General features: G+C 42.4%; 1 protein-coding gene and 1 pseudogene across 1 annotated transcript in view; both read left to right on the top strand.

The window, feature by feature from the left end:
• LOC131348986 (NACHT, LRR and PYD domains-containing protein 3-like) overlaps nucleotides 1–26,278 on the top strand; it is a 333,823-nt pseudogene that overhangs the window by 293,166 nt on the left and 14,379 nt on the right.
• LOC131349002 (NLR family CARD domain-containing protein 3-like) overlaps nucleotides 20,255–26,278 on the top strand; it is a 6,433-nt gene continuing 409 nt past the window's right edge. Inside the window, exons 1-5 of the mRNA XM_058384302.1 lie at nucleotides 20,255–21,541; nucleotides 22,002–22,112; nucleotides 22,545–22,599; nucleotides 22,838–23,042; nucleotides 23,329–26,278. The exon at nucleotides 23,329–26,278 is cut by the window's right edge and continues 409 nt beyond it. Of these exons, the coding sequence (XP_058240285.1) occupies nucleotides 21,489–21,541; nucleotides 22,002–22,112; nucleotides 22,545–22,599; nucleotides 22,838–23,042; nucleotides 23,329–25,109 (2,205 nt within the window). The 5' untranslated portion in view covers nucleotides 20,255–21,488 and the 3' untranslated portion in view covers nucleotides 25,110–26,278. The remainder of the gene's footprint in view (nucleotides 21,542–22,001; nucleotides 22,113–22,544; nucleotides 22,600–22,837; nucleotides 23,043–23,328) is intronic.

The following is a 26,278-nucleotide window of genomic DNA, read 5'->3' as shown; positions in this document are numbered from 1 at the left end:
TTGGCCTCTTTGCGGAAACGTTCAGGAAATGATCTAAAATATAAAATGTCTGATTACCCATCAAGAAGGACAACTATGATACAGTTTTGATACATTTTCAGTTGCTTACATCAGAATTGAGTTAACGATAAAAGGAACACTATGTTTTGCATCCCAAGTACACACATACCTAGCCATTTCTTGATGCACTGACAGTCCAAAGCCACTGCTCTGGGGCCTCGTTACTACTTGTCCTGTCTGTTGAGGCGACTCTGTTTGGGCTCCCGGGCCCTCAGGAGACTGACTTGTATTTCCCTGTCTGACTGGCCTGACATTCCCTGACGAACTTAGCCTGATGTTCAACATCGACACAAGACTGTGTGCCGTGTTTAAAATATCCGCTAACTGAACCTGATACAGAAAGAAACTGAAAGTTGTGTGCCTTAAAACTAAAAACATACTAAAGTCAGAAGTATGTTATCATCAGTGTCGTTAAGTCACCGTAAAGCACTGCTCTGGCCCACAATATAATGGCAACTAGCTTTAAAATGTAGTATTTAACGAGTATTCTATTAGAATAATGTTTAATGAGATACATAAGCTATTTACCTGATTTCGTCTCTGTTGCACTCTCCTCGTCTGCCATCTTGCCGCCTCCAAGTCAAACACAGTACGAACGCATGCACAGTTTGTGAAATCGATGTATCTTCTGCTCGATACATAATGCCTGGGAGCCCGTGACATATTTTTGACAGTAAAGTCACGGTTGTCAATTCGTATTCATAAAGGAGAAACCCCAAGCATAAAATTGCACTTTGTATTATTATTATTTTAGTTTTTTTTTTTAGTTTTTTGGAATCGTATTCTCACATAAGAACATGCACTACATATTTTATGTGTGATTTGACTTATACGAGAAACCACAAAACCACATTTTTGTGTACATTTTATTCATTTATGCACAACCTTAGGCCAGTATGTATGAATGTTTATTAATACACACATGTCTTTTTTGACAGCAACCTTACCCCATACTTTAGTATGTTATATGTGAATGTAATGACCTTTATGTTTTAGGAATTTTCTGAAAAAGAGAGGCGATGATGATGACAGAGCTACATGGACAGTAGAAACCCTGCAACACAACAAGCAGAGAGATGGTAGCAGTTGTGGAGTTTTCATTTTGAAGGTAAATGTTTAAAATACTTTCCATTGATGTGTTTAAACCTATTCCATCTGTTGTGTCCAGATGTTGGTTGTGCAGAAGGAATCATAAGCTACTGTATCATTGCTGTGTGTTATTTGTTGTTTGTTGTTGTGTACAGTGACCTTGATTAACCCGAAAGGCACATTTAAATAAAAGTGCTTCAGCTCTTCAGTTCTTCAGCTTTAGCTCTGTACCACTGCACATTGCATGTCATGGTGGATTGCATGCCCATGCTGAACTGAATAGATTCATGCTGAACCTCAGCTCAGAACTGAAGATATGTACTCACATGGTGACAAATTGAAAATATTATATCCTGATTGATTCTTATTTGCAGTTTGCTGAACATCTCCTTTCAGTGGGAGACATCAGTGGAGTTCAGACGACTTCAGATTTTGTGACATGTGCCCGATTGGAAATAGCCTGGACCCTCCTGGAATTTCAGGGTGGGCTCTAGAGTAATGAAATATCCACAATAATCATCTAATGGTTGTGGAATAAAAATTCTACTGTACTCACTACTAAAATCTGACTCCAGCTCCACACTGACCCGACAGCTCAGTCTACGTGAGACTCATAGTTAGTAAGGCCTCAAAACTAAATAAGCCAATCAAGCAGACTAGATGAATGCAGATAAGAGATTTTATTTTGTAATCAGCGCTGACACAAGAATTGAGATGCTCACGCATGAACGTCCCAACAACCTCTCTCCGGGGAACTCCAACTACAGCCTTTATATACATTTCCCTTATCTTCCCAATGCATCACGTCACTGGTTCTTTGCCTAGACAATCCCACCCATCTTTCTTTTTTAGACCTTTTAGATTCTTTTTTACACCGTTATCTTTGAATTTACAACTTTTCAAATACCATTATAATTAAACTTCCCTAAATCATTATATTAAAAATTGGGCGTTTCCACCCCCACCAGTGGGATTGTCTTCGGCCTCACTCTCGCCAACACCTCATTCTTCTTCAGGAGACAGCATGGGTAAGTTCTCAGTCCTTCAGGGGCCAACACCCTTTCTTTTATTACACTCTACACTTCACGGCTTTTCTGATTTATCCGCTGTCTTCTACGTATGTACTCTAGATATTTCGCCTGGTACCACCATTGCCATCCAACACGCGCTGCGTTTACTTCATGATGAGATCACTGCCGCTCAAGGTACCAGTGGAGCGAAGATTGACCATAATAATCTAGGGTACGTCTCTGCCATTGATTGGTCCAAGTTTGGAAAGCCTGATACCGCAGAGAAGGCCTGTCAGACTGACATCATTGATACAACTATTTGTTCTTCAAAGCCCTTGCAGCCTGTGTGCAAGGCCCGTGACAGGCCAACATGCCGTGTTAAACCTTATATTGCTCTTAAGCTCAAACGACCTAACGAATAAACCTTACCTGAGAACTCACTCCTGCTGTCCCCCGATTATTTCACACTACATCAAACACACACCTCATACATATATCCTCATTTACAAAATTATCTCCCACATTCCCCCCTTTTGTGACTCAAGTCACAACGCACTCAACTTGTTCAGATGCTATGCACACATGCCTTATATACGTACATAAATCAGCACAAGGATTATATACTCGTATGATTCGTTTTCAGTGTTTTACTACTATCATTGTGCTAGTAAACAATTGCATTTGGATTATATACTCGTTAAGGAATGTAATAAGTACTCCAAGCTCTGTGCAGGTACCACTGCATGTAGTTCTTCTCAGTCTTGCTATCGCCCACCTCACTCATTCTCTCACATTCGCCAATCAATTTCATACCTACCTGGATCCCAACGCTACCCACCAGGTATTCCCCTGATTATACGCAATCCACGTTGTTTCCGTTCCACACCCGGTGACCAGCAGCACGACCGTGCCTGCCTTAGGTTGTCCCACCCAGTGAGATCTTACCCGTCTTTGGCTAACCAGCCTTCTTCTCTGGTCATTGGCTGCCCCCTGTTTTTTTTCGGGTAGCAGCTTTCCCGTTGCCCAACACCTCTGACTCTGGTGTGGCTTTTGTGTTGCTGGTCTGTCTTCTCTTGATTCTTCAGTAGGGCATTATTGGGATCTGTACCATGAGCCAAATTGGAACCTCAGTCACTCTGTCCTCAGTCACTCTCGAGATCTCATCACCTTACCTACCCAGCCACTGTACCTGCAGAGAGCTTCAAGTGTGCAAACCTTAAGTATCAACTAACTCTATGTTTATAACACATTCAGTAATGTCTACCACTCATTCCCACACGACCAATAAGCCTGAATCTTTATTATTATGTTCCCTTTAACCATAAATCAGCAGTTGTCATTAAGATGCATAAATGAGTAACATTCAATCATTCAGTAGTCATTATAAGACTTCTCCAGTGATTCCGGCACATTTGACACTCGGCATACGGATAGATTCATATAAAATCTGATTACGCTTTTCCATCAGTAGTATTTCAAAACACACGTAAATGATAATAGTGTTGCATGCATAAACATTAGTGACTTAAAACACAATATAATACGACACGCCGGCATAACATAACCCACGTCCTTTTATGACGTCCCCTGTTGTTCTTCTGCCCATGTGACTTTGCGCCACGTAGAGGGGCCGTTGGGGGGCTAAGGAGAGGTTACTAGCACATCACTTAGCCCCCGCCTGATGATTGGAATGGCAAGGATCTCAGCAGCTCCATCATTCATCTAGGAACATTGGTCCACAATACATCTTCTCCTAACTTGACTGTAATGACCTCTACCCTCTTTCTAAGAGGTACGCCTATCCATATTCCGAACCTTCTCTTCCTCCTGTACGCTAGATTAAGTAACCGTTCTACACTATAATGTGCATGTTCTACCACAATAGGTAACTGCGCTGTCTGCCTCGGAGTGTATGCGAATGTTTATATCTCTGTAATATACATCCTGATTGCGTAAATCTCCCTCACCGATGTACGTCTGTCTATAAAAGGGTACTCTAGCAATCCTACATTTGGCTCCCACTCCCCCAAATCGTTTTTCAACAACCTACCCCATAAATACCTCCATATATGCCTCCAATCCCCCTCCATTATGCAATCATCTTCATTAAGTCCAATTCATCTCTGCCATTGCTGGGTTTAAACGGAGACTCAATCTCATGTGTCATCTGAACATATTGGCCAAACAATGTGTGCGTCATCTGTGTAATCATGGAACGCAGTAGTGGAACTACACAACACAACAGAACTGCAAGTATCACCAAAACCACACCTACAACTGTTCCTATCCTAAGTATGACGGCTCTCCAATTTGAGGAGAACAACCATGCCAGCCAATCATTTGTTGGTTTATATGTGTTTTCTACGTGCTCATCTCTAAGATCTTTCATCTGCCTCAATATTTTACTCAGGTTACCCTCTGGACCAGTGTGCATTGGAATGTAAGTACAACATTGGTCTCCAAACATAGTACACACTCTTTCTTCCGGGGCCCTCATGGTGTCCAGGATAAGCCTGTTCTGTAAGGCCATGGTAGATGTTGCATGTAGTTGTTCTTGAATCAAATCCAATGCTTGTATTGTGTAGTTCATCAACCTTTGTTGATTGTACCAAATGTAGTTAATCCATCTCACGTTTTTACCAATCTGTGCCCATGGCAAGAAAAAGGTCAGTGCTCCTGCTCCTGGTCGACCAATGGCAGCATGTTCATCAGGGACTCCCACCGGAACCCCTCTCCAATCCACATAAACCCCATTGCTCCTGTCAAATCGTCCCAACGTCCCAAGTCGCGCTTAATTCGTCGACCTGATGCATCAATCTCCTTTTCTTGCAGCACAGTTAGTTTTCCTGTCAGCACCACTGTTGCACAGCATCCTCCCCATCCGGGTGGCAGGGTCTGCCTAGCAACACTATATCCACAATACCAGAATACATCAGCCAGCGGCCTAGTCCCATTAGATAGGTCAGGTTGGTTCAGATCAATATAGTCCTTCTTCCACTGTCTCCACACGGTAATCTTCAATCCTTTTGTATCTGCCGTCATGTCACAGTCTTTAGAAATGTTGCCGACAATCACCTGTGATCCGTTTGAACACACACAGAATGGGTCTGTCCCTGACGCTCACTCACTCTGATGGGCGGGTGTCCCTCAGTCCTGATCTCCGTATACTCACAGGTGCTATTCAACTTCTTCAACCTGGTTGGGCCGTAAGCACATGAGATAGAATGCATAAGACAAACGAATGGGCATAGGTGGCGTAGGTTGTGCTTGGTGCTGTTACAACCTTCTGGTCCTCTCGTCGGAAAAACTCTGGGAGCTCGCGATGTCCTGTCATGGCACACTATGCACGAGGTGTTTCCTGCTTCGTGTGCTGTGTAACTTAGCCATTGGTAAAACAAGTTGTTTGTCCACAACTCCTGGTCTAGTCTACTCATGAGGCTCATTGCCTGTGCAGTGTATCTGCATACTCTGGGCAGTGTTGTTGGCGATTGCTCAATATAATGTATTCCCCTAGTTTCATCATTCATTTGTTCATCATCACCAAAGACTCGTATAAGTGTGTATGTCCATAGTCCTATACACAGCAGTGCTATTATTACAAGTACCAATAAGCCCCAGTCCGTTCTGTTGATTCGATCACCGTTTCCTTCCTCTTCATTTATTTCTTGCTCATTGTTCCTCTCTCTCTCTTCTCTTTCACTGTTCTCGCCGTGCATGGGCTCTAGTTCTATAGGCAGGTCCTGTATCTCCCACATCTTGTTGTGAAGGCCCTTCCCTTGGGTCGTCTTCTTCTTGTTCTGCTGGACTCTCCCACGGTTGATACTCCTGGCTCTGCGGGTGGGGCGCTTGTACCGAAGGGGGTTGTGAGGCGGGAACAGCTGGATCACGCCTTCGCGTCTCGAATTCCCTTATCAGTGGATCCTGCTCCTGCGCTCTTTCACGTCTCGCTCCAGCCCCTGGATCTGGTGCTCTGCAACAGTGATTTAGATTAAACCAAGCAGTCTTACCTTCGACCTTTACGGCTGTTGGAGTAGCTAAGACAACTTTTAGTGGTCCAACTCGTCTGGGCTCATTCCATCTTCTCTTGAAGACCTTGACATACACCCAGTCTCCTGGTTTCACAGTCCTCAGCTCCTCGTCAATTTCGCTTGTCCTTCTCTCCGTAGCACCTTTCACCTGTTGGAATATAGCTCGGTGTATTTCAGTTAAGTGCTTCACATAGTTGCCAAGCTCACTTTCAAGCTGCTCCAGCGAAGGGCCCTTATAGGGCCCTCGTAGATAAGGCACAGGCATAGGTTAGGGTCCTGTAAGCATTTCATGCGGGGTTAGATGCGTCATTCGGTTAGTTTGCATTCTCATGCTCATCAGTGCTAATGGCAAAGCTTGCACCCAATTCATTTTTCCAGCTTCACAAATTTTTGCCAGCTTCGCTTTTAATGTTCCATTGGCCCTTTCCACCATTCCCTGCGACTGTGGGTGATAGACACAGCTCAATCTGTGTCGTATTCTTAAATACTGGAACACTCTTCGAATCACATTGTTCACAAAGTGAGTACCACTGTCTGAGCTGATCTTATCAGGAATACCAAACCTTGGAATCACCTCGCGACACAATAATTTAGCCACTGAATCTGCATCTGCTTTAGCTGTTGGGTGCGCCTCCACCCATCTACTAAACCTATCCTCCACCACCAAAACATACCTTTTCTTCTCCTTCACCTCAGCCATATCCATGAAGTCAATGATCAGATGCCTGAATGGTCCGTCTGGCTCTGGTATGTGACCTACTGGGGCAGTAAAACTTTTCCTGTTGTTGTATTCTGCGCATATTTCACAATGTGCTAACCTGTGATCAACCATCTGAGCTAAATACGGAGACCACCATGCTCTTTGAATCCGTTTGATCACTTCCCCCCTTGCGCAATGGCTCAAGCCATGCGCATCATTAATCAACGATGTGAGAACTGAGAGAGGAGCCACAAAATGTCCCTGAGGACCACGCCATACGCCTGTTCGTGCATTCTTAACCGCCCCCCTTTTTATCCACTTAGATATCTCATACACTGAGGCCGAATTTTGCGCTGCGGCTAAGGAGGTTAAGTCCGTTTCTGGGTAGTCATCGCCTTCAGAGTCGGTCACAAGCATAATGTTGGTATGTCCTAAAGCTGCTGATTTTGCTGCCTCATCTGCTGCAGTGTTTCCACTGGTAACAAAAGAGCCATCTGTTTTATGCGCTAAACATTTGACGATAGCTAGTTTAGCTGGCAGAGTAATAGCATGTAACAAATCAGTTATGGCCATTCCATGCGTCACAGGAGAGCCATCTGCTCTCAATAACCCTCTCTGGGCCCATGTAGGGCCGAAGTAATGACACACACCATAAGCATACTGCGAATCCGTGAAAATAGTACAAGATTTCCCTGCAGCTAGCTTACAAGCTGCGGCGAGCGCTTTTAACTCAGCCAATTGTGCGGAACATGGTTGAGAAACAGCCGTAGACTGAACAGTAACAAAGCTGGTCAAATCGTTACTGGGCGCTACTATGGCGTAACCCGCCAAGTTCCCGTCTGGGCCTCTAAAGCATGAACCGTCAACAAAAAAGGTTACATCCGAATGTGGCAAAGGTTGATTTTCAAGGTCTTGACGCGCTTTAGAGTATGTGGTTGAAACTTGCTGACAATCGTGCGGTTCACCATCCAATGGGGTCATCACTCTATCAGCTGGATTAACTGTCTGGCATCTTTGAATAGTCAATTCTGGTGAAGAGAGAATTACGTCATAACCTGTCTTCCGTGCATGAGTTATCACAAATGTCGGACTGGTAAGCAGGGCGTGTAACGCATGTGTAGTGTACAATATAGTAGGATGGCCCATTGTAATGGTTGACGCCTTTTGATACGCAAAGGCTGCTGCTGCTAATCCACGGTAACACGGCGGCATACCACTCTCAATGTTGTCTAGCCTGCAGCTAAAGTAAGCAACAGGCTGCTTACCCGGTCCCTGTTGCTGAGTTAACACGGCATTAGCAAAGCCTCGCTTTTCTGATACATACAGGAAGAATGGCTTACCGTAATCAGGACTCGCTAGCGCTGGTGCTGTACAAAGATCCTCCTTCAGCATTTTGAAAGCTGCAACGGGGCAATCTCGTGTATGTGTACTGTTGGCCGTTATACGTGAACGCAAACAAATGTTGTGAATCTGGATGCAGTGGAATACTGAAAAATGCTGAACACAAATCAATGACCGTGTACCACTTAGTATTGCCTGGGATGTTGGAGAGTAACGTATGTGGATCTGGGACTATGGGCACTTCTGCCTCAACTATATGGTTAATAGCACGTAAATTATGCACAAGTCGCCACTTATCTGAGTTTGGTTTTCTAACTGGGAATATTGGAGTGTTGCAGCGGCTATGTGTTGATATTAGAACCCCTGCCTCCAATAACCCCTCGAGTGTGGGTCCTATCCCTGCCTGAGCCTGTGGTGTTAGTGGATATTGTTTCTGATACGGGTACCTGACATTAGGTTTAAGTTTTATCAAAACCTGTCCTGCTGACTTTGAGTCCTACGTCTGTAGAGTGCTGAGTCCAGAGCACACTTGGGATTGAGGCTAACAGCTCTTCAGTTTCTGTGTCCGATTGTTTATCTGGTGCGATGTCTTTGTCATCTGAAAGTGGTAACTGATAAATAGGTGACATTTTCTTTCCTATCAAGGTTTGTGTGGCTCTTAAAGTGTCTGTGCCTTTTTGGGAAATGCGCATAAATTTTCCATCCGGTGAGGTGTGCATGTACTGATTGATGGTTGGCTTCCATTCCAGCACCTGGCTAGTTTCTTTGAGCATTGGTCCCAGGTCTTTCGATTCATAGCCTCCTGCTACCACCAGTGTGATGTGTGGTATTGAGTTTGTAATCTGGTACCAGCTCTCCAAGTTATTGGGTAACTGAACTGCCGCTGCCACTCCTTGAGGGCCCACGAAGATGTCTGTTGTCACCACGTCAAACAGTTTTCCTTCCATCATGTCTGACCATAGTGTTGCATATTCTTCATTGGAGCTGTCAGGATCGAAACACATAGTACAGTGCAATGGGCTTTTAGGTTCGGTGTAGTCCGGCCGCATAGCCTGTATCCATGGCTTCCACTGTATATAGATGGCCTGCAACTCTGATAATGAGGGATTGTCGTTCTGTAGCCAATACACCGTGCTACACTCTGTGTCTGCCTGCGTCCCAGCCATGAGATATTGTTCTGCTGTGGTTCTGTCTGGGAATGTTACCCAGAGGCCTGTAGGGCTGCACTGAATTCTAGCCTTAAATTTACACAAAAGATCTCGTCCCAATAAATTGACTGGTGTAGAGGGTGAATACAAAAGTGGTGCCACAATGGTGGTGTCTTCTAATGTTAGTATCTGAGGCTCTGTGAAATGCAAGATCTGCGAGATCCCTGAGAAGCCTGTTGTTTTGATGGTCTTCCGAGCGAGAGGGAGATTCGAGCCTTCGCGCCCTATACATGAATATGTGGCACCTGTGTCGATCATGAATGGAAAAGGACGCTCATTATTGAGTGTTACCATGACAGTTGGTTCCTGTTGCGGATACAGTGTAGTAGCATACTGCATATTCTCCCCCTCTGGCTTCTCAGGGCCGCTTCAACTCCAATTTGGTGCGGGCCCCAGTCCCGGGCCTATCTGGGGCTGATACATATGTGGGCAGTCTCTTCTCATGTGTCCAGTCCCTCCGCAGCCCCAGCACTCTAGTGGTTGTTGAGGCTGTTGGTACTGAGGATTGGGGGGTGCCTGCGCATAACTCAGTCCTTGGGGCCCTCTAGGGCTCTGCGGCGTATATCCCTGCGGTGGTGATCCAAATCGTTCCCATGGCTGCCTTCTCCCTTGCCACCGACCTCTCATTGGGCGTCCTCTAAATCTTCCTTGTGCACCGCCAATGTGGACATTAATGGGTTGAGTCATTGGGTACACCTGACTATTTTGTGGATGCTGTGAGTTTGGTGCTGCCACCTGCGGTTGTGGCATCATTTGCGGTTGCTGTGGTGTTTGTCCTTGTTGCGGCAGCATTTGGTTATTCTGTACAGGTTCTTGGCCTGCTGGGATAACCACTGCGGCTTGTATTTTTCCTGCTTTCTCTCTCTCCTTTTCTTTCTGTCTAGCTCTTGTCAACTCACCAAGCTGTGTTTTATATAACTGTGTCAGTAGGGCCTCTGAGGCTGTTTTCTCGTCCTTTTGTTTCTTTCTGTATTGTTCCACATAATGTATCACATGTGCTTTGTAGGTATCCCATGGCATGGAGTTTAGACCAACCACCTCATCCAACGAGGTTTGGACTGGTTCTGGTAGACATTTCTTCAGCATTAATTTAAACAGTCCTTTACTTGTGTCCGTCTCGTCCCATGTTCCACCCGTCTCTTCCTTCCATTTATTCTGATAATCATGGATGAATTTTACTACATTTTCTTCTTCCTTCAGAATCATGTGTTCCAGTTGTCCTGGGTCCATTTTCGTGGGGTAGGTTTTCCTTATTTCATTCCACAACCTGTTTCTCCATGTCCCCAGTGCTATAGCATCCCAGCCTGGTAGATCCATTGCTCCTTTTAGTCCAGCTTCATCCAGTATTTCAGCTGTTTTTGCTTTCCCTATTGTTTGAGCTAATATGGCTTTCACATCTCCTATCGACAAGGTATGTCCTGCTGTCTTTTCTTCAAACTTTGTAATCCACCTCTGCCCTCCATTACACATCTCCGGTAGCTGTGAGCTTAATCCTACCATATCCATAAATGTCCATGGAACATATTGCACATCTCTTCCTTTGTCACCAGGGGATTCATTCGAACCTCTTCCTCACCATCAAACCCATATCTCTGTGGTGCTTTTAGTGACTTCTTGTCTCTTAAGGTTCTTGGTCGCGTGCGCTCCCGTTCCAACTGCTCTTCCAACGCTGTAACTGAATTTTGTAAGCGCTCTTCTAAATCTTCCAGCTGCTGCGCAAAATCACGAACACTATCCTTCACTTTCTGCTCTTTGGTGTCCCTCTGTCTCTTTATTGCATCTTCCCTTGGCTCTATGTACAGTACTCCTCTAACCTGTCTCTCTGGATCTTCTTGCCAGTATTCAGCACATGGTTGTTTTTCCGGTGGCCCTGTTGTCTTTTCTGTCCGGGATTGATTATACGCACCCTGTTCCTCACTCATTGGTTCATCTCTTTCCCATTCTTCCGGGAGCGTAGGGGGCGCTGTAGGCCCACTCGCACACGTTGAGATATATCTCTCGGCACTGTCCCCCACTGGTGTTGAGTGTGTGAACTCCTTTCCCTTTTGCAAATACTCTTCACTCTCTTTCTTTGCTCTTTGCAGTATCTCCTCTGCCTCCCCTTCTTCCTCATTTTCACTGTGACTTCCCCCTGTCTCTTTGCTCCTTCTAATTTTTCCTTTAATTGGGTTTTCAACTGATATCTCCACGTCTTCCCATCCTGTCCAGTCGGCATAGCAGTCCGTTAAGGTTGGATACACTCCCACTTGTTCCCTGCCCACCACTGGCTCGTTGTAGTTGGGTGGTGGACAGTAGATTGGCGGTGGTCTTTCTATTTCTCTCTCCTCTCTACTCCGCTCTTCTTCCTTCTTTATCACTCGCTTCACCGCTTCTTCTGCTTCTCTGACCTTCTTTCCTTCTCTCATGAACCATTCCAGAATCTCTAACCGCCTATACTTCTTTCCTCTGGATTTATCATCATCTTTGCTTGGCTTCCAGTGTCTCAGAATTTCTCTCACCTCTGAGCAGGCCTTTTCATCAAATGTTCCTTCCACTGGCCACTGCCATGTCCCCTGAGTCCTGTCATGCCATTTTCTCATACACTTCCTGACATACTTCTCGTTAGGTTTGTGTTGCGCTATTATAATGTCAACTGGTGTAGGCTGTCTTCTCCCTTCACTCATGATGCACCCCTGTTGTGCCCTGTATGCGCTACTTCTCTCTCCTGGATTCCTGTTGCCTTCTGACCACGTCAGTGCGACGCTGATTCGTTTCACTGTCAAGCTCGGCCTTACTGGATTCTTTCTTATCTTCTCACCGAGCGCATTGATCTTATCAATCAGCACTGACGTTGCAAAACCTCTTTCCCAATGTACGAGTCGCGGTTCTACTGTCACAGTTGCTGTCAATCCCGAACAATAATTGTACTGGCCTGGTCTGGGCTGGAATAACTCTGCCAGGGGTTCGTCGTCTTCCTTATATGGGTCACTGATGAAATCAAATATTGGGATATCTACACTGCTGGGCTCAGGAGTGTCAACTAGTGCTCTCAATATAGGACTCAACAACTTGGGACGCCAAATCTTCCTCAAGGCTTCGTACCAATCTACGTCAGGGAACGTTCTTTGTAAGGTGTACAGTCCGTCAAACTTTGTCAGGGCCCACAATTTATCTCTAATCAAATCTTCTGGCTGCCAGTGCTCTACTCCTTCCCTATCTTTATATGTCCGCTCATCCCAAAAGTGTGTGCGTACTCCCCTTGTTTCTATCTCCAAGTCTTGGCGAAAGGCCATACAGCTGAAGAAAACAGTAGTGCGCATGCAGTATATGGTATCAATATAATAGCTCAATACTTCAGTAAGGGTAATGTTGTATTATCTGGGTCACATTTTTTACAATTCAAAAAGTAATGGAAGTAAAAGAGTGGCCCAATAGTATGCAGACCCAAGTTTTAGGTGGATTTTTCCTAAGTATTCTCTTTTGCTGATCACACAATATCCATCCCTCACTAAGCCTGCTTTCAGCCGCTTTTGATTTCGTTCCAAGTCCACAAACCGTGTCTCTAGCCGTTGAACTCCTCAGCCTATTCATATGTACAACTCTTTTCCCTCACTTATTCTGTATGAAATTCCTCCTTCTAGGGGGATGTCTCCGCTCTTACTCACTCTTTCTTGGCACAATGCCCCCGCACACACACACACACACACCTCTCCACTACTTCAGAAAGCACTCAATCTTTTTCCACACACACACACACACTTGTTCTTTTTAATTCTTCATCATCACCTGAGGATCTACTGTTAAACTTCCTGCAATGAAACACTTCCACAACCTACGATCCTGCCCCAACTTCCACAAGCTAACCCAAACTTCCGTGTATTGAGGACCTCTTGGGGTCATAGGCCACATTAAATTGACCCTAACCAGGAGTTTCCCAGCTTCCTTTCTCAACAACTCTAGTGCTGCCTCCGCGAACTCCCTTTCAAACCTATTTGGAAACCTATAGCCAACTCGCTTGAATGGTAGTGGACTGCTAAGACTTTTTTTTTAATCCGCGAGTTTTTGCTCTTTCTGTGATAATATTGGGAACTTCCTCACTTAGTTCCTCCGGAACGGTAAAGTAAGCACTCACACGGTGTCGTCCCGTGTAGGCGGATACAAACACTTCCACCATTCGGGAGCAGTTGTTTCCTACAGTATGCTACATCTTCACCTGGACCCCATGGATGTCAAACCACACTTTCACGTCAGTAGAGGGTGGAACAATTATACTTGTGACCGATACACGTATTCATCCAATTCAATGAGTGCATAACAAATTGAGATGAACCATTAGCTCACACTTGGCACTTGGTCCTTACTTACGGTATGTGGTTGCCCGCTTCACTATAAGATTTATTCTAAAGACTATTCTAGTCCACACCATCACTACCCTTACTTTTCCTTCATTTCTCACGTAGTGTACCTCCAAAACATATATATCAAACCTTAGTATGATTACATCCATGCACGGTGATTCCTTTACTCTCACAAAGATTTCTGCCTTATTTTCCCACTCTGTTGCAGTTCCTTTTCAACTTCAGCCCTATCATCCCCACCTGTTTCATATATCACACTCCATATCAATGTGCATGCATGTACACACTGGTTTTCCTATACTCTCACGGTAATAGTGTTAATAAACAAAAGGTTAATACAGTGCTATTTACAATGCGCACATCTAATCACCATTTATTTTCCTCATGCACTCACACTCACACAGCCCCTCGCACTCAACACACCCACACACTGCAAGCAATACAATCAGGACAGACAACAGACAAAGGCCGACAGCAGGCCTCTCTCCTTATTCTTTGTTTTTTTCTTTATTTTCCTACCGCCTGGATCCAGAATTTTTCTATTCAGCGCTTTTTCTCTTTATATTCTCTTTATCTCTTATTTCTCTTACACCTAGATCCGGGAATTTTCACTATATTTCTCTTTTCCTCTCTTATTTCCTTTCACTACTACCCGGATCCAGAAATTTTATTTTTCTCTCTTATCACCTGCTACTTGACACTTATTTTTCTTTTTCCAGTGACAGTGTTCACGTTCACAGAACTTACTATTCTGCTACTAAACGCTCCGTTTGCGTCCAAATAAGGTCTTTTTCACAGGAATTTCTCTGATACCACCTGGAACCCACCAGGACTTTCGATCATACAGGCCTTTACACATTCATACATCTGACATCATCTAATCTTTTCAATACAAAACATGCAATTTATCATGTTACTCTATGTGGTTTTAACTCACACTCACTCTGCCTCTCTGCCTCAAAAGGTTGGAGCAGAGCTGATCCGACCCTGGGCCGAGCGCCTCCGCCTCCCGAGACCACACACAACTAATGCAGAAATTCGGTTAAACAGGCTTCTGCCTTACCTCTGTCCTAGTTGGTACCCGTGTCTGGTCCGTGGGCGGCGGCCGCAGCCTCAGGTCCCAGGTCTGGGGCTCTGTTGTTCTCTCTGTGCCAATCTCGTTTTCTTTGATATCACGTCGGGGTCACCAAAACAATGTGGAATAAAAATTCTACTGTACTCACTACTAAAATCTGACTCCAGCTCCACACTGACCCGACAGCTCAGTCTAAGTGAGACTCATAGTTAGTAAGGCCTCAAAACTAAATAAGCCAATCAAGCAGAGTAGATGAATACAGATAAGAGATTTTATTTTGTAATCAGCGCTGACAGAATTGAGAGAATTGAGATGCTCACGCATGAACGTCCCAACAACCTCTTCTCGGGGAACTCCAACTACAGCCTTTATATACATTTCCCTTATCTTCCCAATGCATCACGTCACTGGTTCTTTGCCTAGACAATCCCACCCATCTTTCTTTTTTAGACCTTTTAGATTCTTTTTTACACCGTTATCTTTGAATTTACAACTTTTCAAATACCATTATAATTAAACTTCCCTAAATCATTATATTAAAAATTGGGCGTTTCCACCCCCACCAGTGGGATTGTCTTCGGCCTCACTCTCGCCAACACCTCATTCTTCTTCAGGAGACAGCATGAGTAAGTTCTCAGTCCTTCAGGGGCCAACACCCTTTCTTTTATTACACTCTACACTTCACGGCTTTTCTGATTTATCCGCTGTCTTCTACGTATGTTCTCTAGATATTTCGCCTGGTACCACCATTGCCATCCAACACGCGCTGCGTTTACTTCATGATGAGATCACTGCCGCTCAAGGTACCAGTGGAGCGAAGATTGACCATAATAATCTAGGGTACGTCTCTGCCATTGATTGGTCCAAGTTTGGAAAGCCTGATACCGCAGAGAAGGCCTGCCAGACTGACATCATTGATACAACTATTTGTTCTTCAAAGCCCTTGCAGCCTGTGTGCAAGGCCCGTGACAGGCCAACATGCCGTGTTAAACCTTATATTGTTCTTAAGCTCAAACAACCTAACGAATAAACCTTACCTGAGAACTCACTCCTGCTGTCCCCCGATTATTTCACACTACATCAAACACACACCTCATACATATATCCTCATTTACAAAATTATCTCCCACATGGTTTTACCTCAGTCACGCATATTTCATGATAGAAGCACAAAAAGCTTATGGGAACTTGTGTTTGTTTAGGCAAGGCAACGGACTACTGTGTCATGTTGGAAGGTGATGCTGACAAAAGCCTAATTAAAATGGTAAATCTTTGCATTAAATACATACAACAAAATCTATGTAAAGTTGGATTACTTATCAAGGGTTACAGTGTTACACACATGTACACATAAAAGCACACACTAACAATTGCAGTTAAGTGTAAATTGTTATGCACATGTATTTGGACAAACTGTACAAATATTTAGATTTTTTCCTGTCTGCAATAGATTCTCTCATATTGCTAATTTATTACTTTTTTATACTTGTAGGTGCAGTGTGACCGGTGCAGTGTGACCAGTGCAGTGTGACTGATGGGCAGTGTGACTGATGGGCAGTGTGACTGATGGACAGTGTGACCGATGGGCAGTGTGACTGATGGACACACTTTCACTGTGCATATTTTGATCCTAAGGATCAGTTTGATTTGACTGATTTCATTTGTACAAAGTGTTTGTGAAACACGTTTTCTTTTTCTTTTTGGTTAATCTACAACTAAATATTTGGGTACCAGTTGTACTTTTGTGTGGTCAGTTTGTCCAGTTCCACCACAAAATAACTTTTGGTTCATTTATTCGGTCTCTATTCTCACTTCACAGTGGGGAGCCATGCATTTCACACCTAGGCCTTCACTGGTGTCCTTCCTGAATTAATCCACCTCTATACCATCATTACGCCACCATGAGCGTCGCTAGGCCATTTTCTACTCAGCCCTCCTAAAATTCTGCGATTCTCCATAAACTCTACACAAATTGGTGATCTCCTCAGTCCCCTTTAAACTTCATATGGAAACAGCAGCAGACTTCGGCTCTTCCCCGACTTTCATTGTGTTCTTCAATCTGCAGACCGTGGCATCACAGAGTGAGGATCAGAGGATGTGTGTGTGTGTGTGTGTGTCTGTGTGTCTGTGTGTGAGTGTGAAATCAGGAAGACTCATATTTGGCTTGTTTAATACTCAAATGTTATACACATCTATGCAATACAGTGAAATGCAATACGTTTACCATCCTACCCAGTTAGTCAAACCATTATTTTATTTATTTATTTGTTTATTTATTTATTTATTACTATTATACCCTCAAATAAAAATTCTAGAATCGCCCCTGGACGCCACGGCAATAGATACTAATCACCCATTAAATAACAAAGTAAAAAAGAAATTAGTCTACAGTATTTCACACCTCAAAAGGAATAGTCCATTTTATTACAGTTACTTTTTTCAAAAAAGACATTCTAGATGAATTATGCAGCAAACTGCAATCTCCAGAGCATCCGAAATGAGACGCAGTGAATATAGAAACAATGTTTATGGGCGGGTCGCTGCCTCTGACTACTCCAACTATCCAATCAAAAGACGGGAAATTGCTGATGTAATTGTATGCCTGCTGGATGGCCCCAGTGACGCCAACTCGAAATCTGATTGGTTAAGGTAACAATTTCATTAACACTTATTTTAAGCTATTTTAATAGCGCCTGCACTATTGATTCTGAAGGCCTTAAGGCAGATTTCTTTCACCCTGGCAGCACATGATGTCATCCACTAGCTGAAATATGATTGGATAAATACTCTTATCATAAATATACACTACTGGAAGCAGCACAACCGAGAGAAACGCTATGAAATGTAGAGAATAGACTATTGGGAATAATTTAATACACATTCATGGAAAAATATATTAAATATATTAAAATGCAAGTCAGTGATTCAGATCACTGCTGTTTAGTCCAGCAGAGAAGGACTTACTGACCCTGACGGTCCACCACTGTCACTTCACCCCATAAAACTGTGCTACCCTGACGTGGGGTAGGATTTCTTTATGTAGTGCACTTCAGTTCAAAACTCCCCGTTTATATGGCTAGGATTTTCTGATAAAGTAGGAAAAACCGATGGTTCTAACTATCATTTTGCGCTCCGGTAGGAAAATCTGATAATGTAGGATAAACTGTTAGAACACCGGACATCCTCTCCCCCCACCCCCAAGTGTACATCGTCACACTAGCAGACAAACACTGCACACGGCAATGGCCGTGTTCCAATTACACCACCATGGTGTTTAAAGTGCACTACACACTGTATATATGGAAACCATTTACTGCACTATTTAGGGCACTTGCATATAGGGTAGGAAGATATTTCAGATTCAGCCATTGAAAGAGACTGACGCACTCAATTCTCGAAAGTGAAAGTATGGAGACTGTTCAGGTTGCCAGTTACGTATTATTCAGGATCTAGTAATAAAATCTAGTAATGTGTTTTTATTTGGTTTGTATTTTTTTTTTTAAAAAGGAGAGAGAAATGTTTAATCTTTATGATAATAATGCCGGGAGAATATATAAACTTGACAAGGGAACAAAAAACAAGCTACTTTTTTAGAGATGGAGGAAAAGACCAGGAAAATGGATGGATAAATAAATACACGTCGTTAATTGATAAGCTCATTGTGAAATGGCTAGAAAGACTAATTGGAAGGATAATTAGCTAGGGAAACGGGTGAAACATGGGAGATGATCCAGTGAAGGCTGAGAGTGAGGAAAAGTGATGATGGAATGAATAAAATGATGGAATGAAGATCAGCAGTTTGCAGATATAAACTAAAGGCTTGCCACAAGAGGCAAAAATTACAAAAAAGTAATGCTTTCTTAAACTGTGGATGGCCATGGTTGTGTCACTGTCAGTATCAGTGCAGACACTGCATTGTTCTTTGTGCTTCTGTTTTCATGCAATTGACAAGAACACCATTTTAGAGGGAGGTTTATAAATTTTTTTTTTTGTATAAATTCAACAGTGTGTAACTGAATATCACACGAGACGAAGGAGAAACTGTGATTTTATTTTTTTGACACGCATCACGTGTCCTCTTTATTGCCATACCTCCAAGTTTAGTCAACTACAGCAGTTTCTTATGTTACCAAAAGTCACATGAATAAATTCTTTAAAAAAGAATGATCTCCTTTTCTTTTTTTTAGTTGCTGTATGTGGGCACAAGTCCTTTTTCAACTGCAATTTGTTGCCCGCCTGTGCATTCCTTCCTGTGGGAGAGTTTAAAGCAGACTTTGCTTTACGGGAGTTTTGATGTAACTGGCAACCCACTTCCTCTTCGCACCAACGCGCCCTGGCAGGGTAAGTAAAGAGAAAAGGGCGTTTGTATCCTTTATTTTAGCGATGTACTGAAATACTGCCTTATGTGCTGTTTTCTACCGTACAAAGAGATTGTATTCAGGACAGAAGCTGTAACCTGGAAAGTTAAAATAAATAGATTAAAGATGGTTAGCGTGACATTGCCAGATCTTGTTTAGGCCCAGGGGCGTCGCTGGGGCTATTCATTCGGGGCTTTTTGCCCCCGGAGTGTAGAGGAATTAAGTAAATGTTGTTCGGTTTAGTTGAGCGCTGTTGCCGTTTACTGTACGCGATTTTGACAGACATCTCTCCACACACACACACACACACACACACACAAACACAGGCCAAAATACCGCGAGAGTGTGCGCTGGAATATGGGCTAGAACTGCTCTCGCGATACTTTAATGTCCTACACCTATAAACCCCTGACATATAGGACCCTTTAGAATATTATTCCATACCCAATATGTACAAAAGCCTTAAATTAAATCAGCCTAAAGATAGATCTAAATGAAATATAAACTGTTAAAGCACTAAGACATTACAGTCTGAACATCATGACTTTCTATTATTCCACTAATGCAGTATTTAAGTTAAAATACAGACAGGACTTAGGTGAACAATGGACCAGAACAGACTCCATCATTCAGCTGTTCTGTCTGTTGATAAAGGAATTCTCAGCACTAGAAATACTAGTATGGTAACTGACCGTTTTACTCAAGTCCAGTCTCGGAGATACTCTCTGATGATTCCACCCTCAAAGAAATAGGATAGAAAAGTCACCAAGAGCATGAAGTAGACAAGATACAAGCAGCAGGAGAGATGAGGGAATGAGAGATGAGAGAACAGGAAGAGAAGAGAAGAGAAGAGAAGAGAAGAGAAGAGAAGAGAAGAGAAGAGAAGAGAAGAGAAGAGAAGAGAAGAGAAGAGAAGAGAAGAGAAGAGAAGAGAAGAGAAGAGAAGAGAAGAGAAGCAAAAAAGAAAGAAAGAATAATACATACAGTAGTGGCAGCATAAATGAGGAATAAGAGGTGTATAATATAGATTATTGTAAAATAATAATTAAAATAATAAAGGATCTATAATATTGCATGGCATACCTGTGAGAGAGAAAATGTAATGAATTAATGAACTCTGTTTTCAGTAGCAGGACTGAAATGATGGGAGGATTCAGAAAAAAGATTGAATGAAATTTTATAAAGTTACATAGTATTTGTGTTAATTTGTGTTTATTATTAAACAATATTACATAAAAATGCCCTTACAAAACGTGTTATTCTTGCTTACCCCCTGTCCCTAATTGCCCCCTGATGTTTTGGCCTCGGCCCCTGATGTTTGCAAATCCTAGAAATGCCCCTGGAACTACGTAACTGATTGTAGTTCAGATGAATTAAATTAAATAATGAATCTTTTAATTGTACACACACTTGATTTGGCTGGAGATCTGTATGTGTTTACATCTAAATCATTTAAATTAGCTTCAGCTGGGAATGTTTAGATTTTTAACATGTCTCTGTCATTAATGCATGTTTACCTCAAATCACATCCATTTATTGTTTATACTGAGTTCCTTTATCAAAAACTCCCTAATGGTCATGAAAATAAAACCTAAAAATAACCATTAGAGAACGTTCCTAGAAGGTTATTATTTGGTTTTGAAAAAATAATCAAAGGGGAATCCTATGCTAATGTTAGGAGAAGGTTCTGTGTTTGCTGGCTCTCCTGTTTGGGGAATAAGTTGCTCCCCATTTCAACAAGCAGGGAATTATCAGCCCTAGGAGAAGTAGTGTTACTAATAGAACAATGTAGAGAGTGTCTAAAATCTTTTCCCACTACACTCTTACAGACTGACATAAATACACCTATTTTTAATGATTTATTTTCAGCAGTCAATCCATCATTGATAAACAAACCAGAACCACAGAGAGAGAGAGAGAGAGAGAGAGAGAGCGTGTGTGTGTGTGTGTGTGTGTGTGTGCATATGTGCGCGTGCGCGGCTGCGTCCCTGCCCCTCCCCCCTCTGCAGAATAAACCGTTAGATGAAAGTGAAACTCAGCTGCTCCATTTTGTTCCGAGAGGAAAATAAAATATTCCAGGAGTAAAAGCTAAAGCTCTGATATATAAACGCTCTAAATGAAGACGTTTAGAGTTAATATAAGGAGTTTTGTTGGTTTGTACTGAAGTTTTTAATGTACACAGGTTGTTTTATGACTTGATATCGTGTGTATAGTGTTTGATTTAACACACCGATGTTGGAGTGAAGTAAACGTGTGTCCTGCTGTAATCTGGAGAAGGAGACATGACCTCCAACATGAGTGTGTCTGGAAAACAGGACTTAAAGAAAGACGAGAGGTCAGTAACTTTTACATTCACCAGCAATAAATACACACCGTCTCATGGGAACAGATCTGTATCTCTAAACACTCACTAGTTAACACAGGAACTAAACTTTGGTTTAAGGTGTTTAATAGCAGTGAATAGATCACTGATCTGATCTAAGAACAGTTTAGAGAAATCATTCAGTGAGAGAAGAGTAAAAAGGACTGTGTAATGTGGAGCAGAAGAGCAGCATAGCTTTGAGTCAGTGAACTCGACAGGCTTTAAGACCCAGCGGAGTCAGTTCTCTGTGATTGGGACTCCTGACCTCAGTGTAATTCCTGAGGTATGAGGCGTGTCTCCTGTTTGAAGAAGTGTGCAGACTGGAGCTGAATTAAAAAGATGGAATTATTGGTGTTTAATGATCAACACAGTGTTTAACAGTGCTGAGACAGCAGAGGATTAATTATTGCTGATATTTCTGTTGGAATTCTAGAATGATGGAGGGAAAGAGATCAGACTCACCAGAACCCAGCTGTGTGTCCATGAAGAGTGACCGGTCAATGGGAGAACCAATTTTCTTCAGAGACAGTTCTACTGATGTGAGGTCAGTATAGTGAGGTGATTTACAGCAGTGTTCCACCTGATCAAACTCACTGGTCTCATTATGAAGCCCTTCATGAGCTTTATCAGGTGTTGAAGCAGTAAAACACTAAACTGTGCAGTGCTGCAGCTCTCGGTCCGGCAGTGAGGACAACTGCTTTAAGAGGTCAGTTCAGCCTGCAGTCCCTGAGCTGGAGGGTCTGTGGTGCTACAGAAGAACATTTACACCTGGGATATTAATGACAATATAAATCATTTTATTCATTAATTCAATCATTTGTTTCTAAACATGTTAGTGTCAGTGATGAAATCCTGAAATCAGTGTATTGTGTTAAGAGGATAGTGTTAAATATCTGTCTCTGTATTTATTACTGTGATTTCTGCAGCTATGAATACATATAGTCCATATTACATGATGTGTTTTATTTGTTCACAGACCACAGAAGAAGAAATCAAACATCAGCAGAAATCAGCTGGACTCCATATTCAAGGTGTGTGTGTGTGTGTGTGTGTTTTATAGTGTGTAATGTGTGTGTTGTCATACCTTGTCATTTCTTGATGTCCAGTAGAATTATGGGTAATCACTTGAATGAATAATTAGAATTTCAGTTGTAACTAAAGGCAAGAGGAAGAGACTTTTATTATTTTCATAATCAAAATCATTAACAAAGCACCATTCACTGTGTAAGATTCTAATATTTAGATCTGTTCCTGTGTGTTTCTGACCAGGAGCTGGAACACAAAGTCATCACTCTGATAAAGAATGAGCTGAAGAGGTTTAGGAAGCTCCTGAGTCCAGATTACCCAGCATGCACTGAGAGGGAGGTGGAGGATGAGGAGGATCTGCACAGTGTCAGAGAGGGAGCTCTGAAGATCACACTGCACTTCCTGAAGAACATGAAGCACACAGATCTCGCTAACACACTGCAGAACAGTAAGAGCTCTGAGCCATGGCTTTATTCCATCAGGTTCACTTTAGAGAGAGGAAATAGTTTTAGATATGAAGACTTTTAGTTTGAACTTTGATTTTAGTATCATGTACATCTGCTGCTGTTCTGTTCTGTTCATGGTCCAGCTAGTGGTCACTCTGTACAATGGTCCTGTTCCTTCAATAATATTTAGTAGATGAATCAGGAATGAACAGCAGCATTTGAAAGAATTTTACATTTTATATAGTGCTCAGTGATTCTGCATTAAAACATGTTATTACTGTTTATTAGAACTCCCCTCTGTGTGTCAGACAAAGCTGAAATCCAACCTGAGAGACAAGTTTAAAAGAATTAATGAAGGAATCTCACAGCATGGAAGATCAGCACTTCTGAATGAGATCTACACAGAGCTCTACATCACAGAGGGTTGGAGTGGAGACGTCAATAATGAACATGAGGTGAGACAGATTGAGACAGTGTCCAGGAGACCAGCAACACAGGAGACACCCATCAACTGTAATGACCTCTTTAAGGACAAGTCCATCAGAACTGTGCTGACTAAAGGAGTTGCTGGAATTGGAAAAACAGTCTCTGTGCAGAAGTTCATTCTGGACTGGACTGAAGGAAAATCAAATCAGGACATCACCTTCATGTTTCCACTTCCCTTTAGAGAGCTGAATCTGATGAAGGAGAAAAATCTCAGTCTGATGAATCTTCTTCATCACTTTTCCCCAGAAATAAGAGAACTAGAATCAATAAACTGTGACTCCTACAAAGTGGTGTTGATCTTTGATGGTCTGGATGAGTGTCGACTTCCTCTAAATTTCCAGAAGAATGAGAGATTGTGTGATGTGACAGAGTCAGCCTCAGTGGATGTTCTGCTGACGAACCTCATCAAGAGGAATCTGCTTCCCTCTGCTCTTCTCTGGATAACCTCTCGACCAGGAGCAGCCAATCAGATCCCTCCTGAGTGTGTAGACCAGGTAACAGAGGTACGAGGGTTTAATGATCCTCAGAAAGAGGAGTACTTCAGGAAGAGGATCAGTGATAAGCGCCTGGCCAATAAAATCATCACACACATGAAGTCTTCAAGAAGCCTCTACATCATGTGCCACATCCCAGTCTTCTGCTGGATCTCAGCCACTGTTCTAGAGAGAATGTTGGGTGAAGCAGAGAGTGGAGAGATCCCCAAGACTCTGACTCAAATGTTTACACACTTCCTGATCTTTCAGATCAAACACAAGGATGAAAAGTACCTTCAGAAACATGACCCTGATCCTCAGCAGACCAGAGAGAGTATCCTGGCACTGGGAAAACTGGCTTTCCAGCAGCTGGAGAAAGGAAACCTGATCTTCTATGAGGAAGACCTGAGAGAGTGTGGCATTGATGTCAGAGAAGTGTCAGTGTACTCAGGAGTGTGTACCCAGATCTTCAGAGAGGAGTTTGGACTTCACCTGGGGAAGGTGTTCAGCTTTGTACATCTGAGTGTTCAGGAGTTTCTGGCTGCTTTATACGTGTTTTTCTGCTTTAAATTTAGAAAGACAAATGTGCTTGTGGAGCAAAGCACTGGACTTTTTAATTTCTTCAGAAATCCAAACATGTCTGATCTCCTCAGGAGTGCAGTGGACAAGGCCTTACAGAGTCAGAATGGACACCTGGACCTGTTCCTCCGCTTCCTTCTGGGTCTCTCACTGGAGTCCAATCAGACTCTCTTACGAGACTTAATGCCACAGACAGGAAGTAGTTCTCACAGCAAACAGGAAACAGTGAAGTACATCAAGGAGAAGATCAGGGAGAATCCATCTCCAGAGAAATCCATCAATCTGTTCCACTGTCTGAATGAACTGAATGATCATTCTCTAGTGCAGGAAGTACAGACTTACCTGAACACAGGATATTACAGCTGTCTCAGTGGATCCAGTCTCTCTCCTGCTCAGTGGTCAGCTCTGGTGTTTGTGTTACTGACCTCAGAACAGGAGCTGGATGTGTTTGATTTGAGTAAATATGATCCATCAGAGGAATGTCTTCTGAGACTGCTGCCAGTGGTCAAAGCCTCCAGAAAAGCTGAGTGAGTATTTTTATTTATAAATGTATTACTGCATGGTTTGTTATTTTAATGTAACACTGAACTGCACTGTTTGGATTAATGCTTGTTAATAGTTCCTCTAATCCTCTTTAAACAAACCTCTGGTACTTTTACAGAAGATTGTTTCACTTTTTACACTAACACGTCATGTCTGCACTGAGGGCTGGGCCATATGGACAAAATCTTATGGATCAGGATATGAATCATTTTATATCTTTTATAGATGAATCATGATATATTAAGTTTTCTCTAAAATTTATATAAAACTCTGTACTTAATAACTGCATGCATTTAAGAACTAAACACATTTCTGAACTAAACAACAGTGAAAGACACTTTTTCTTTTCTCTGTTTATTCTGAAAGTGACATTGAACAGAACTCTCACAAATGAGAAGAAGAAAAACATCAAGCTGTCAAAATGGGATCAATATGAATAGAAAATATAAAAAGTAAATATTAAACACTCTGTTCACCTTCAAGTACCTGTTTAGGTTCAAGTTCCTCATCTTTTGTTCTGTGACACAGTGTTGTGGAGAGATTCACTCTGTCATGCTTTTATTTCTTCCAATTTTTCACATTTTCTTCCTAATTTAATCCCGGCTGATTCCCACCATCTAACTGGGAACAAAATACTGAACTGGACCATACTGGAAAGAGTCGAGTTGGATTTTCTTTAAATAGTATAAACTAGTAACAGGGCCATTTGGAACAAATAGTGCATTTTTATTACATTTCCTTTCTTATACTCTTTATTTAAAAGAATCATTGTTTATTTAAGAAAGAGATTCTTATTTTTTGTACATCTATATTTTCCAAAATCCATTCTAATAAATAAAACACTATAAATCTATATTGCTAATAAAATTATTTTCTTAAGTGTAATTTTGAAAGAATAAAATTGCCCAGCCCTTACCACCTTCTGAGACAAGACGACAAAAACAACTCTATCTTTTCACACTGTTCCTGTAAATTAACACACTTGCTGTAACTGACCAGTTCCATATGTATGACCACACACAGGCTCCCATGACTGGCTTTACCTTGTTTAATTACCTGGTTTAGTTTGAACAAATCAACCTTTTTCTTTAGTTTGGATCTGTTTGGACGTATGTGAAGACTCCACCTGTACTCGGGTCCACACCAAACACCTGAAC

The sequence above is a fragment of the Hemibagrus wyckioides genome, linkage group LG29, assembly GCF_019097595.1.
Source record: "Hemibagrus wyckioides isolate EC202008001 linkage group LG29, SWU_Hwy_1.0, whole genome shotgun sequence".
NCBI classification, from domain to species: domain Eukaryota; kingdom Metazoa; phylum Chordata; class Actinopteri; order Siluriformes; family Bagridae; genus Hemibagrus; species Hemibagrus wyckioides.
The sequence above is the reverse complement of the archived record's forward strand: the minus strand, read 5'-3'. Positions and strand labels throughout refer to the sequence as shown.